General features: G+C 41.5%; 2 protein-coding genes across 3 annotated transcripts in view; one reads left to right on the plus strand and one right to left on the minus strand.

Annotated features, from left to right (window-relative positions):
• Nucleotides 1-949: 949 nt before the first annotated feature.
• Nucleotides 950-13913, minus strand: gfra1b (gdnf family receptor alpha 1b). Its single transcript, XM_061756163.1, has 10 exons — nt 13436-13913; nt 13007-13351; nt 11510-11593; nt 7111-7289; nt 6475-6647; nt 5683-5792; nt 4985-5119; nt 4662-4843; nt 3053-3100; nt 950-2829 (listed from the first exon to the last, which is right to left on the minus strand). Exons 1-10 carry the CDS (start codon nt 13473-13475, stop codon nt 2692-2694), a joined length of 1434 nt encoding a protein of 477 aa, XP_061612147.1. The 5' UTR covers nt 13476-13913; the 3' UTR covers nt 950-2691.
• nrg3b (neuregulin 3b) overlaps nt 2735-15569 on the plus strand; it is a 237616-nt gene continuing 224781 nt past the window's right edge. For both annotated transcript variants that reach the window (XM_061756160.1, XM_061756162.1), the window contains exon 1: nt 2735-2850. The gene's annotated coding sequence lies outside the window, so the exon portion shown is untranslated. The remainder of the gene's footprint in view (nt 2851-15569) is intronic.

The following is a 15569-nucleotide window of genomic DNA, read 5'->3' on the forward strand; positions in this document are numbered from 1 at the left end:
CTCTGGAAAGACCTGAAAATGGCTGCCCACCAACGTTCATCATCCAACCTGACAGAACTGGAGAGAATCTGCAAGGAGGAATGGCAGATGATTCCCAAATCCAGGTGTGAAAAACTTGTTGCATCCTTCCCAAAGTGACTCACGGCTGTATTAGCTCAAAAGGGTGCTTCTACTAAATACTCAGCAAAGGGTCTGAATACTTATGGCTGTGTGATATTTCAGTTTTTCTTTAATAAATCTGCAAAAATTTCAACAATTCCGTTTTCTTTCTCTCTCCTTTCAATATGGGTTGCTTTGTGTACATTAATGTGGGAAAAAATGAACTTAAATGATTTTAGCAAATGGCTGCAATATAAAAAAAAAAAAAAGTGCAAAATGTAAGGGGTTCTGAATACTTCCCATACCCACTGTATGTAGGTATTTTTGAACCGGATGTAATTAGTGTTGTACGTCTATATACAAACTTGTACATTGTATTATAAGTGTGCAGTGAACCTCTTGCTTGTTACGTGATTGTTTTTTTTTGTGTTCATACAGTACAGTGCCAAGTCTGAATTTAGAATTTATTTTTGGGGTGTGTCAATTCATAAACCACACCTCCTAGCCCCGCCCTCTACATTCTGATTGGTCCACTCCGAGTTTCTAATCCAGACCAGTTGTGTTTACACCTGCCCACTAATTTTAGCTGAGCAGTTCATTCAACGTGGCTGTGATTACAGGAAGAAAACATTTTTTTTTTAAATTTCATTTTAAATGGAAACGTACCTTTGCCGTAAGTCATTTTACATTTTGGTTTGAATGCTCTGTTGGAAGCGTTTCCAAAACGGGTCCCAAGGTAACCCAGCGCAATTGTAACACTAATCTACAAATTTAAAAAGTACTTCAAAAGTAACGTGATCAAATCAGTCCCCATGAACATTGTTACACATATAAGACTAAGTCAACACCATTTGCAAAACATTGTTTTATTGACTTTTTACACCGTATCCCCATTTATTTGGAAGTCTGAGTTTTACATTGAAGTGATTTTCACACATTTCCATTTATTACAGGGAAAGCCTTTGTTATATCACTGTGTGGTTGTTCATGTAACAGGCCATGGTGTTTTTCCCCCCCCCCAATATATTGTAATATAGTTTTTAATACCGGCTCGCTTTGACGGATGACAATATGATTTAATAATAATAATAAAAATTGGAAAAAAAAAACAGTCTGCATAATTTTCATTTTACAAAAAAACTAATCTGGTTAATTACCAGAAATAAATATATGAGATGAGGAATGGTGGACATATTCAAAGCTTTTAGTTCAAATTAATGAGAATTCCCCCCCCCCCCCGATTTATTTATAACATTTCAATGCATGGAGGACGCCTGGCCAAATAAATGTGCATAAATCGTGTTTGTGTTCACTAAAATGATGCTGTTAAATGATTTCATTTAACAATATGATGTACATTGTTCTGGATTTAATTCCATCAGTGCACCTTTTCAATTTACTCCCACGGAAAGTTTCCGGCTTTGCAACCCTGCTCGCTCCGAATGTTTCCTAATAATGTCGGTTGTGTAATACCGCATCCGTGCAGTTACATAAAACTTTATCTTGTTCGAATGTAGTTTACAGTCACTGTTACCACGATGATAAGTTTGCGTAGCGTGACTAAAGAGATGATAGTCTCTTTCAACAAAACTAAACAACTTGCTCCCTTTGAAGAAGCAACAATGTGTGAACCGCCATTGCAGACAATTGTGTTCCACGGTTTGGTATTTACAAAATGTTCTTTTTCAACCCACAAACGGCTATGACGACAAAGCTGACCTAATACTGATCGTACATGAGAGAAACTCCGTTAAGGACCAAAATCCTAATAAATACTGTATAGGAGGGGTTCTCAAACTGGGGTCCCTGGGGTTTCCGCAAACTGTAGCTTGGGGGCTAGCAAAAGAATTTTCAGTCAATTTCGTTTGGGGAAAAAAATTGCATATGGGGACGGTTGCACCATCTTTTTTAAATATGTGTCTTCGCCAGAATATAAGGTTTATTTTTTTAAATTTACTTCTCCTCTCTTGTTACACATTGACTTTAATACCACAATATTATAACCATCTTGGAAAAATGTTAAATGTTTTTTTCATCCTGACAATTTCTATACTTGCTTAAATATTAGCATAACTCCTTTCTTTTTTTTTTTTTTTTTTTTTTCCCCCCCCTCAAATGTTTTTATCTATGAAATTTAGGGGTACGCATGGTCGTTATGTTTATTTGCTGTTCGGATTATGAAAGCAGCCACTGGAAAAATGTCTCCCCTGCAAGGATTCCTTGGACCCAAAAAGTTTGAGAAAAGCTGCTGTATAGAGCAGTGGTGTCCAAACTGTAGCTCGGGGGGGCTTTTTGCAGCCCTAATTTTTTTTTAAATTGGACACCCTTGTTGAAGGCAATGACTATAACAGCAAAACTTGACTCGTTGTCTTCCTATTGAGTGATTGCAGTTTTGGTTGACGGGACAAACCACAGAACACATACGTAGAGATTTGAAAGAGTCCACACATCTTCACATTTGGCGTCTGTTAAATGTCCAAAACGAGTCCTCCCTAAAAATCTGGAAATCCCTTCGTGTTCTGACTTTTTGTTTGTTTGTTTGTTCTAATCCTTCGAAAAGGTCCTGATAAGAGAATGCCGATCTTTCATGCTCTACAAGAGCGGGACTCCTCCGAGCTGGAACGTTGTCGTCGCCGTGAGGGCAAAGGCCAGAGGCAGCAGCAGACTCCACGCGCGCAGACGGGGGAGTTCGGCCGATGAGCTCCTCGCGACGGCGTTCGAGTCGCCCGCCTGAGGGAGAAACAAAAAGAGGTGGACAAAGTATTCATTCACACGCTGTCATTATGTAGAAGTACAGATACTACAGAAAAAGAAAAAAAAAAACACTGGTAAAAGTTGAAGTCTTGATTCTTCTTCGGACCATGCAATGTACTTATGTACAAAAGTAAAGATTGTTTACTGTTCATTTCACGCAATACCAATTTTGATAACTAACAAAAAAAGCCGTCCTTACCGCACACAAAGTAGAATCCTCCGTACGATTGGACAGCAGTTTTTGTGCCTGGAAGCAGAAAAATGTGACCTTTTGTTAGCCGTTTGGAATGAAAACATTTCCTTTAGGCTGCAAAATTGATCCTAATGTGGAGGCTACAATCATTCTACATTTTACAGATACATTTGAACTTTTCCAAACCCCTTTTAACGGTTCATTAAAACAAGCACAGGCACACACAAAGCGACGATAAGGCCACAGTGGCCGGCCAGATTTTGCAAACACTCCACGCGGAGAATTCTGAGGATGATGAATTGCTCTCTTGCTGGTCCTTTGAGCTGCCATCAATCACATTATTGCCATTAAAAGCCAATTTGATAGATTGTATCACTTAAAATAACAGTTATCATCTTATTTGGAAAAAATATATGTATTCAGTATGGTGCATCTTGCGCTGCCATTGTGTTTTCTACTTTGCAAAATCAGTGTGGGTTAGGTAGCATATGTACACCGTGGCGGACTGTGCATTTGGTACCGGGGCCTTCACAGGGGTCTGAATTGACTTCATTCACCTCTTAATACTGCCACTATCATTTCGCAATTATACAAATCATCAATGCAATACAAATAAAAATGCACTATAAAAGGGTGCAACTGTCTCATACATCTGCAGCGGTTCACAATCTATATTTATCTAAAAAAAAACATGAAACATTGAAATGAAATACATTAGACTTAACACAGACTTATCTGATTATTAAATGTATTTTGTACAAATTGAGACAGATGTGTTTTGCCAGTCAAACAGTTTTGCTCTGCCCAGTCAGATTTGATTTTGCATTCAAAATATTGATTGATTGTGCATATAAACGTTTGGTTGTGACGTATTTTAAGTTTTGAGCCTGGCCACTGTCACATGTTGACAAACTAATCCTTGGGGGGAAAAAAAAAAGCGGTTGAAGTAACTCGGGCCATTTAGCAGTCCTCTAGGATTCTTGTGCTGACAAAGTAAAAAAAAATCAAGTTTGGAAGATTGAAGTAGTGGACCGGTTAAAAACGCAAATGATCAGTCTATCGGCGACCGTTCCAAATAAATAAGGTTCTTGCGTCGACAAAGATGCACCGAGACCAGTGGGATCTGTGATCAAATGCTACGTCGTCCTCGAAAACACGACTTTCGTGCAGCCCTTACTATGACAAAGTGTTCCCTCCGCACGCTCCCAAATGGGATCTCAGACAACCCTGCGGCCCATTCCTGTCGTTGCCACGGCAACCAATTAGCTTTGACATGACAGCTTGGGAAAGTGTGACGTCTCATGTTGGTGCCCAGGGGGCGGGATAGGTAGCATATGGTAGCACTGACTCTTAATACGTTCATTCACATCGAAGCAACTTTTGGGTTCAGATCAATAAAACGTCAGTGACTACCAACCACTGTTATGATCCAATTTCTCTCAATTGCTCCAAAAATTTTCTTTTTTCAACTATCTATGTCAGCGATGTGTAGTGACAGGCAGAACCATCAAATGTTCTTCTCCTAAATGGCAGAATTTGCGATTAGCCTGTGCATCGTTAAGTGGTGAGATTTTCCTCATGTGCGTTAGCTCAATGAAGGTTAGGAAATTTCGACCTGTAAAGTCCCGCAAACGTGATACGTCGCGTCACCGTCCTGGTCCAGTTTGCTCATGCCGGTGAGCGCGTCCGCCACATCGCCGCTTGCGTCTTTCCCCAACGCCGCGGTGGTCTCGACGGGGGGCTGAGGCTGCCACACTCCGACGTCGGTACCGTTGCCGAATGCCTGGATGGCGTTCCCTGCAGGAACGTGCGCATTTTATTTTCTGAACAGATTTGGGGGGGCTCAAACCTAATTATCCAATGTGTCCAGTTTTAAAGGGGCACGCTGTAGTCCTCCGTCCTTGTTTTCCTTTTTTCTTTGTAATTTCTGCCACTCACGTAGGCATCGGTTACTGGCGAAGAACTCCACGAATTTCTCACACTCGGGCTTGTTGTTGCCGCTGCTGCTGCAGTCGCACCACGGCGACAGGCGAATGCCCAGGGACCGCTCGTAGTTGGGCGTGATCACCGTGCCTGCAAAATGAAAGACGAGGGAGATGAGAAATCTTTTGAATTTGTGCTAGCTAGTGATGTGCTGATTGATACTGAAATATCGATACCAGACCTTTAGCCCGAAAATCAATTCTCAAATGAAAATATCGATACTTTTTAGCCTTTGGTTGCTTTGCATTTTGTTCCCAATGTGAACCGAACCGTGAATTTAAAACTAAGGTCTGTACCGAATCCTAAGTTTTGGCTATACCCTGAATATAAAATGCCAGCATTCATTTCAGTCATAAAATTTCCAAATACTACGTTGAATTTATTTGCCCCAAGCCCCCCCCCCCCCGAAAAACTGTTCATCTCGGGATGCCTTGTTATTTTTCCTCATAAATAAAATGAATCCATCAATTTGTTTGGTAAGCCGTCACCTTTCTTATCTGAGCAAAACACACACGGGATTACAAGGAAACACCTTGCAGGGAGGCACTTTTACAAACCAAATTAAACTGCAAATGCTTTACGATTGCACGTTTATTGCATTTTCAAGCCCAGTCACAATATTCCGGGAGTATTCGAGCGAGGAAAGCGCTCACCGATGAGGCCAGAGTAGGCGAGCAGACAGTCGGCGTAGTTCTCCCGCAGACAGCCGGATACGGAGTGAGCTTCTGGCTGACAGCTGCTAATGAAATCTGCCAGTCGAGACCTGGAAACAAGTGCAAAAACCATCGCGGATGGTGTTGGGAGATGTCGCGTTCGTAGTCCTGATATATCAGAGGGAAACAAACATTTTTTTTTTTGGTGTTCAATGTTTTAATTGTTCTCTCATTCAGTAATTGGTTTATTTCTTTTTCATTTCAATTGTTTTAAGTCTCATGACTGCAATATTGTTTCCCCTTCCTGTCTGGAACGGTCCAATTGACTCCTTTAACAAGACAACTTGTGAGTGTTGCTCCAGTTTCCAAGTACACTGCGTCATGAAGCACTTTCCTTACGAAACACGGCGACGTTTCCAACAATTCCAAAGCGAGTGACGCGTTTATCGCGGAACTCTCATTTCCGTCGTACATATAATTTAGAGTGATTGCTTTAAAAGCTCTGAACTGAGACTTTCTCTATTCAATTGACACGATTCGGATCGGGATTGCAGCCGCTAAGACACAATGGCACGACGGCCAGAGACCAACCAAGCTAGCAATTTTCTTTCCATTAACATTGCCAATGTTCTGCTTTTCCCCTAAGAACAGTGCTTATCTGTTCTTAAAATAAATCTGAATTACCACATAGATGCTTACTCAACATAATGGCTGCCTGTTTTGGGGAAGAAAATAAAAAAAAAAAACTATGGTGCCAAGAGGCTTTTTGCAAGGTTGAGAGGGAAAACTTACTTGCAAATGTAGTTGGTCTTGCAGGCGTTCTGCAGAGACAAACAGTTGGCTTTGTCCTTGTCCTCGTAGGAGCACGCGGGCACAATGGTCTGGCGGCGGCGTTCGGCGCACGCCGTCTGGTCGCCCGCCGGACACGAGCAGAAAAGCATGTCGTAGCTGTATTTAGTCGGCACCTGCGCTTGGAAACAGAACGCTTTCTCTTAAAGATCGTGGAAAGTGAATTCAGACGTTTGTTTCTAATACAATACGTTCGGAGATAATTGCTGAAAATATGTGAAAAGACACCATGTAGTGCTGACGTGGAGATACTCGCTATGCCTACGCCCCAAAAAATGCATCTTCCCATCAGACAGCCCTTTAGAGCGCCTCATTGTCTGCCGTGAGTGTGCGCACGTAACAGGGAGAAGGCGGAAGAAATAATTCCATTGTGACGGCCATCCGTAAAAGGTGGAATTGAGTCAACTGGACTCTTGTCTGTTGAATTTGTTGTGTTTTTCTTGTTTTCGTTCAAAACTGACGCAGGAAATTATGCTTATAGGCTAACGTAATTGCACAATGAAGTATGTATTGGGTATAGCACGTTTGGTCCGACTTCCCTGTTTTTCGAGCGATGCAATGACACCGCGGCCTCGTTACCTTGTCAAAGAAGTGACGCAGCGCCTTGTGGCATTTGCGCTTGTTGCACACCTCGGAGGCCGACACCCGGCTGGTGCACGGGTTGATGTACGCCGAGCGGTACTTCTTGCACGTGTCGTTGAGGTTGCACGCCTTGGCCGCGTTCAGACAGTTGTTCTCCTTGGTGGACGCCGCCTCGGCTGGCGGGCACACAAGCAAATGTTCAAGTTTGAATGAGGCCACACCACCAAACAAATTAAACAACAATATGAAAACAAATCTTAGTACAAATGTATTTTTAACCACATAAAAAAAAAAAAAACAATAGAAAACAACTTCAAATAAATAATTGAACTCTTTTTTTTCTTTCTTTTTTTTGTGTGTGTGGCTCGGCTCGATAGCAACAAATTTATGGCCAAGTATCAGTCAGTCCATGGACTGCTGCTGTTTCGGGACAAAGGTCTTAGGACACACCTCGTAATCTTTCAGTTCCAACTCAATCAAGTGGCAATAGTTTACCTCAGTTTGATGGAAATAGTTCACGTTTTCACATTTTTCGCTCCCTTAAGAGAACATAATATACTGTATGTGTGCGCGTGCATGCTGCCAAGGGTTTAGAGTGTGTGCGCGCATGTATGCGTTTGTGACTAAGATCACAATGGCTCTTTATATAGACCAGAGTGCCCTCAGCATGAGAGAACCTTTCCTATTTTTCTCCTTTTAATAAATCCACTGAGATCATATTGTCTCTTCTGTGACTAATTCCATTTTACTGTCTCATTTAATGCAATTCAAAGGCATCATGAGCACGAGTTGAATCCCAAATGTCAAAGATGTAATGCGTGTCATTACCGGAGAGTTCTGTAACAGTTTCACAAGACAAATTGTTTGATTTTCATGTCTAGAATTTCATTTGTCATAAAAGACAATCCGCAAATCTCACGTTTCCGCCCTTGAGCAAGCCCACCGTGATGCCATTGATGTGTACAAACACTGGGATCTTACCTTTGACCCTGACAAAACATGTTCTGGAAACAAATAGGACTACCTCGGGGCTACTTTCACTCACGCTGACATGCCACATCACCATCCAAAGTGCCTTCATAAAAGCGTCTTTATTTTGGTTACCTTATTTCCCCACATGATCGATGGCGAAACTATTCATATTGTGAACGGTATGATGGAACCTACAACCGCAACAATTACCATAAGTTCAAAAATGAAAAAGATTTAAAAGGCATTTTTCTTGCCCTCTTTTCCCTGATTTTCTCAAGGCAGGATTTGTCATCTGTTCTGTTGTTGCCCGAGCGTTAACTAGAACTTGAAACCGAAAGTGCACTAGTGAACAATGGATATTGTAGTGCCATCATCGTCATACCAAATGTCACTTGCAGTACCGAGCTCCCTCTGTTCTGCTTTTGTTGCTCGGGCGCAGACTAGAACTCGCAACCAAAAGCTCATGAGTAAAATATGCATATTGGGGTGCTGCTTCTTAATTCCAGCTGTCCATCATCATCATCATCATCATCATACAACATGTGACTGGCAATATCTATATCTGTATCAAAGATCTTGTTGACTTTGCATACATCAGCCAAATGGGGATGATACTTGGCACTGGCTAATTAAAGGCATGCATTCATTTAGCCAGTGCTCATCAGTGGCAATACATTACGGATTTGAGCAGGGTTATTTGCATATAGATGAGTCTCTATACGCCACTATTGTATATGCGCATACCTCAAGAGCTTGCACGCCTGCGTAGTTACAGCATCAAAAAGCCACAATTAGCCACCGGTGTGTCGTGTGCAGCCATCTTGGTGGGGGCATGCTGCGCGCCCTCAATAACATTTCGATGTGGCACAATGTCAAAGTACATCGACACGAGGTTAGTCACGATGTGAAGCGCTGTGTGCGTCGGTTGCTTCCTGACATTTTTGTGATGAGTCACGATGAAAATAACGTGACGTTGACACGTGACTCGTTCAAGGTGTCCCGACCGCCACATGGCGCACTTTGCTTCAAGTACACACAAAGGTACGTCACCAGTGTGACTTAGCTATTTGCAATAAGACGAGACGTGCAGTGGCGCCTTGAGATGTGTGTTTAATTCCTTCCGTGACCACACTGGGAATCAAAAGATCCGTATCTCAAATCACCGTCCCCATTGAAATGAATGGAAATGCCACTAATCCGTTCCAACCTCCCAAAAAAAAACAAAAAACGAAGAACTTGAAACTTACTAAGAAAAAAAACCCTCAAATATAGTATGTAATAAAAACACAGTAATAATATAATTAAACACAATGTAAAGAATTAAAGAATTTGACACATTTTTTTCTTTAATTCAATGGACATTGTGCTGCTCATTCCAGTGTGTTCTCCTTGGCCACCTGGGGGCAGTATACTAGACATGCGGGTATACACCAAGCCCATCCAAACTCCTCAGTAAGCTGCAGAAATGTAAGCTCTTCTTTGCAGAGGATAAAGAATACATTTGAATAGGATGCTGTCTGCCTATGTGTTGCTTCACAGATTGCACTCAATTATCTTTTGCTTAAAGGCTCATTAACACCGTGACACCGATGCTATCCGTTAGCCTGCCTATGGCGTTTTCCATTGAACCAAGATACAGTCATTTGGGGACCAATTAATTAATTAAAAAAACAACATTGGATAACTGCTCCAGCCTGTTCCAAAATGGAGAGTAAACATCCAAGCTGCTCGGGTATGCTCAGGCACGCTTCACTTCGTCTTATCTAAACTTCATGAGCACACCATAGTACACAAAAATTTCAACCCGTTTTTCTCCTTTTGTGTTAAAACAGTCCATGTTTTGATTCATGGCGAGCCTTATTCCTTATCTGCGAACCTTCCAACCATTTGTTTCCAATTCCATTTTTTTTTCTCGCAGTCCCTCTCCACTGATTGCAGCACATGGGGGAAAAAAAAACCCACTAAATAATTATAATAAAAAGAACACACTGGAAACCACAACTCGTATTTAAATGCTGTTAAATGTTACGACATAGCATCCTACCATTTGTTTCTGTGATAAATCATGGCGACCGTCAATCTAATTGCAGACTCAAAAATCTCGTTAGGAGGGGATTTGATTTTAGATTGAAGTTGTAATTCATCCATAGAAAGTTACTGTATGTATTTCAGGATTTAGGAGGAAATCAAACTAAATTGCGCACGACTGTATATTGCTTTCAAATGAAACTGTCGAGTTGAAGCTCCATGTGCACGTTCAACAAAACAAACTCCACAAATATGGCCGCCGTTTGCAGTAGCTTGCTTAATTTGGAGAAAACACTGTATGAAATTTTGTACTAAATGTTAAACACCAATTAGAGCTGCAGCTGTCGAATAGTTTTAGGAATCGAATACTCTACCAATTATCCCATATGATAAATCGGATAAAAATACCTAGCGAGATTCATTCCTTAAAAGCAAAGCGTCCATTTTGTACCAAATCCTTCTTCATGTTCCGCACTGTCGTGTTTCAAATGAGACTGCAACACACCAACTGTAGCCCCAACATGCTGCACAAGTTTGGCTAACATAATTTCAAAACTATACACTTTTTCTACATAGAAAATGTATTTTTATGCCACTTGCTTTATTGTGCCATATTTTTTCCACGAATGAAAAAAACTACATCAAAAATGTTGCCCTCAGAATGTTAGTTTCAACTAATCATGCATGACGTGTTGTACCAAAATCGACTAAATTCTTGAGAATAACTGGTAGAGAGGAATAGCACCTCATTATATGAAAGAATATTAATATATATATATATATATATATATATATATATTGGGGTTGTCTCCTTTTTTTGGGTCAGTTCAATGATTGACTGCCTTTGCAGCAGATGCCCTCAAAACAAACACACACTAACGGTGCAGTGCACAGATGGTTAATAGCTCTTTTTGTTTGTGTGTTTTCGTTATAGATCAACATGCTTAGCTGCGCGCTCATGTCCTGTACAAACTGCGGACAACCATTCCTGAATACATTGCTTTTAAAATCCACCATTAGCACACATGCGCGCGCGTACACGCGCACACACACACACACACACACACACACACGTGCACAAACAATGATAAGTGCTGCAAATAGAGACAAAACTGATGCGCACTTGGTCACAGAGTGAGATGACTGCTTTGGATGGCAGCTAATGGGCATCCCGAGGGCAACTGTCTGATACAGGAGACGCTCGTACAGTGAGTCGGGAGGGGCAACCTACGGCGTGCGGGCCGTATCCGGCCCGAGGAACTCGTCTAAAAAGCCCCCCCCAAAAACATTTAAGCCACACACTGCCCATTGACTGCTGTTGAATTCAAATGTGCATGTTAACACGGAGGACCGGCAGTGATTAAGAAACAATTTTTAAAAAAAAATGGGTTCTTACCCGCAATGATGGGAGCCAAGCGAAAGATATCCGAAAGGCGGCTGTTGACTGGCTCGTATGGAGAATATTCCAATAAATCATTCCCTGTGTGGAACGGCGTATCGTTACATGCAGGTACTGCATCACATGCGCAAATATTTCAATATTTAATTAAATACAGCATACTTTACCCCCCATGACTTATAACAGAAGACATATTAACCATGTTATTAGGAGCACCTTGAACAGACCGTTTTCACAGGTTTTCCCGACATTTATGATTGACAGCCTGGCAGTGGCAGCGCGTCCCTTTGTCGTAATTGAGGCCGAAGTTTTGGGCATTTGAAGCTCTTTTGTTTCTGCTATTTCTACGTTCACTGATTGTCTCAAAAGGTTATGTTTACAGATCATCCGGTGTACCAAAGGAAATGATCCAATTTCACTTCATTGGCCTGACGACTGTTTTTCTTTACAGCAAGGGAAATATCGTTGTTCATCCATCTACGCCAGCGACATATAGTGAAAGGCAGTACAATGAAATACGTTTCCACTGCCACTGTTCGTCATAATTATTTCACGACATGGGCCATTCCAGAATTGGAGGACACAGAAAAGGTGATTTCAAAATAGTATTTCAAATAATAAACAGCTCTTGAACACCCCCTAAAGTGGCTTTTTAATTTCGCTTGTCCTTCTGTTTTGATGACCAATTTACGTACTGTGTCAAATATAACACGGGAAAATACATTTTAAATCATTCTTTGGTATGATTTTAAATGCACATTTTAAATAGTAATTATGCTCTGAAGTTGTCTCAACCTTTGTTACTAAAACCCTTTTTGCCATCTCGAGGAGGAGAAAAAGAAAGTGAGCTACGTGACTCAGTCGAATTGAATTGGTAGAGCGAAGGGAAGTCCTTAGTCTATTGTTCATATTTTCTGTAACATGTTTTCAATCATAATAGGGTGTGTCACTCAAACCAAGGCAACTCTGGTACGCGTCATCACAGACGTGTTATTAGTCTTTTTATTGAAGTTGTGTATCTGTTCGTTCTTGACCAGTTAGCATAGAAGCTAACACAGCTAGCATGTACGCTTGAGCAAAGACTGTAATTAGATAAGGCTAAAATGAAATTAGTATTCAATTTAAATTCCAAATTTGACTTCATTTAATTGTACGGCATTGTGCCAAATATGTCGTGTGACAAATAAAATGGCTCATAAAAAGTGTAATTTTGATGTTGAGCTGGTCAAAACAAGTAGTTGACTTTAGTTTTTCTTCTTCCTTGAAAACATTACTCAAATATGAAGTCAATGGTCTTTTTTCCCCCCCTCCAAAAACTGTAAACTGTCCTCGATTCTGGAATAACCCATATGTACTGAATGTGTGTGGTTTTATTTTTTGACGTTCCGTGAGATTTTTCTCGTGTAAAAATTGTGACTTGACGTTTTGTGCACACGTGACACTTTAAAGTTCGTCTTATTGAGCATGCAGGCGTACGCAGTATACTGTATGCACCCTGTAAACTTTGATAAATGCTCCAAAAGATGCGCAGGCAGTTCTTCTCCTTCTTCATGCCCCTCCGGCACCTGCAACGGTTGAGGGGGTTCTGCTTCATGGCCTCCATGGCGCTGCGGCACTCGCCCTGCGCCTCCGGAGCGGCCACGGCCGCGGCGTGCGCGGCGCTCAGGCTGCTCTGCCTGCCGGCCACGCACTGCCTCATGGTGCGGTACTTGGTGCTGCAGGTGGCCTCCTTCAGGCACTGCTCGCTGGCCTTGACGCAGTCCAAACGCGCACCCGAACCGCCAGGAGCAGCAGCAGCACCGTCGCCGACCCCGACCCCCTTCAAGCTGGACACCAAGTCTGCCAGTTGCGGGATAGAATCTCACTCACTATTACGCGCACTTTTCAAAAAGCTCATTTAAGGACAAAAAAAAAAAAACTTACCGGGAAATGACAAGAGGAAGGCAAAAGTTGTTAAAATCATCGTGAGGCGCCTTTTCTTTTCTTTTTTTTTTTTTTTAAAGCTCTGCTCCAGCAGTTAGACACAAGTCGTCATCATGCGCGCGCATCCTGCAGGGTCACCAGCCGCACAAAAGCACCCCCGTTCCACGCGTTTAGGACCACGCCGAATCATTCCCCGCGTCACCCCGTAGCCCCTCGTCTGCACCACGGCGTGGAAAACCCCGAGTAAGTGCACAAATCTGACGGGTTTTCCTTAAAAGCACTCTTTTTCCAAAGCTAGTTCCTCTTCCTCTGGCGCGTAAACCTTATTGGTCCATCATCGCTCTTCTTGCGAGTGGAAATCCCCCAAAGAGATGAAAACATGATCATAATAATTACCATCATTATTATTATAGAAATCGTGTTCGGTTGAGGCGGGGAGACGCGGATGCTCTGAGGCTGGGGAGGGGGAAAAAAAAAGAAAAAGAATTGGGTTCGTTCGTCTGGGATGAGGCGAGAGAGGCGAGGGGCGTGACGTTACGCGCTCGCCCATCATCATCATCATCATCATCTACAAGTAGTTCATTAACTGCAGCCTCTCGCCACACTAAATGGCTCACCTACTTACGGACACTATATTAGGTAAACATGCACTATAGGCACTATTTAAAAAACAAACAAAAAAAAACAAAAAACAAATGGCATCAGGAGTCCAATTTGGAAGCATCGTAAATAAGAATAATATTCTCCTTGACTGTTTATCAGATGCTCGATGCATACAAAGGCTTTACTGTCACTGGCGTTTCTGCACATTCAAGCAACATTTTGACCCGTTTTGACGTTTGACAGCAATAAAAACATACCATAAATGTCATTTGTACACTGAAATTTGTTGACCTTTCCTAAATTTAGCAACCCAAAGTACACAAAAATGGCAATAATTACAAAGGTTTTTTTCTTTTGTACAATGGCCACAGTTTGTGTACAACAAGACTGTACACTAAAATGGATTCTAGATTTACCAAACAGTGAACGGGTAAAACGCAGCATAATGTTCCAAATGAATAGGAACACAAGTCACACATTGGTTAAAAAAACAACAACAACTCAAACAGCAGCAACGATGCAAATACCTAATATAAAAAAATGAAGAAGAGCGTTGTACTTTCAGCTTGTTATGCAGCCCATTACCAAAAATAATGTGTAATGCTTAATGACATTGAGTCACATAATGCAAAGATGACTGCGTGTGAGCGGACTGATAATGAGTGAGACATCGATTGTGTGAGTGCATGCTGGCATTAAACAAATTGACTGCTCAATTTATTGCTCCTTTCCCCTAAATTGCTTTAAATTCTGCCTTTACGCTTTAAATATATTATTTTCACGAGACGGATGTCAACCGAAGTGTTTTTGAGATGATTGCATCGGCCTCGTAAACGCAGTAGTCAATATTTGCGCAGATCTCTGTGCTGAATGTTGATCATTGAATATTGGTTTCGTTTCAACCCGCCTAGTGGTTTCAGAGTGATGGAAGCAATTTGCTTGCTGTATGCATAATATCCTTATGTAATCCATGTTACACTGTGTTTTGCTTATTATGTAACCAGCATGTAGGGCTCTATAGCAGTTGTTCTCAACTTGTGGGTCGTGGGCAAGTAGTAAAAAAACATATTAGAGGAGATCCTTGGGTTATAACAGTACAGGACTGATAGACCCTTTTCGAGGTTATGAACTGCAATGAACTAGTTTGCGTAGTGTTTTTCATACAAATATTGACTGTAATTGTGGCTGCTGCATTAGTGTAGGTTGGTTATAAACTATAGCATGTAACACTGTCAAATATACATTTTTATAACGTTACAGGCATGTGTCAGCAACATTTTTACTTGGGATGTAACAGTACTATACATATAAAGTGAACCTTCACTATTTGTGGGGGACAGGGACGGAGCCCTGTGGCGAATTGGAACAATCAGCAAGTAATTGTCCACCCAAAAACGTTTCTAGTTGCCTGTAGATGCCCCCAAAAATGGTGGCAAAGCACTTTTTTTCTATTAGACAATCCTATGGACTGACTACAGAAGATCCTCTCATTGGCACCAAAGCAATATTTTAACGTAAACATGGCTTTGCC

The sequence above is a fragment of the Phyllopteryx taeniolatus genome, chromosome 19, assembly GCF_024500385.1.
Source record: "Phyllopteryx taeniolatus isolate TA_2022b chromosome 19, UOR_Ptae_1.2, whole genome shotgun sequence".
NCBI classification, from domain to species: Eukaryota; Metazoa; Chordata; class Actinopteri; order Syngnathiformes; family Syngnathidae; genus Phyllopteryx; species Phyllopteryx taeniolatus.

Bases quoted from the DNA above. Each gene is read 5' to 3' on its own strand.
- gfra1b (XM_061756163.1), bottom strand. From the start codon at position 13,475: ATGATTTTAACAACTTTTGCCTTCCTCTTGTCATTTCCCG. The intron at 11,594-13,006 runs GTGCATACAGTA...CGTTCCACACAG, and splicing joins CATTTATCAAAGTTTACAGG to GGAATGATTTATTGGAATAT. The intron at 7,290-11,509 runs GTAAGAACCCAT...TGTGCCCGCCAG, and splicing joins CTTGGCTCCCATCATTGCGG to CCGAGGCGGCGTCCACCAAG.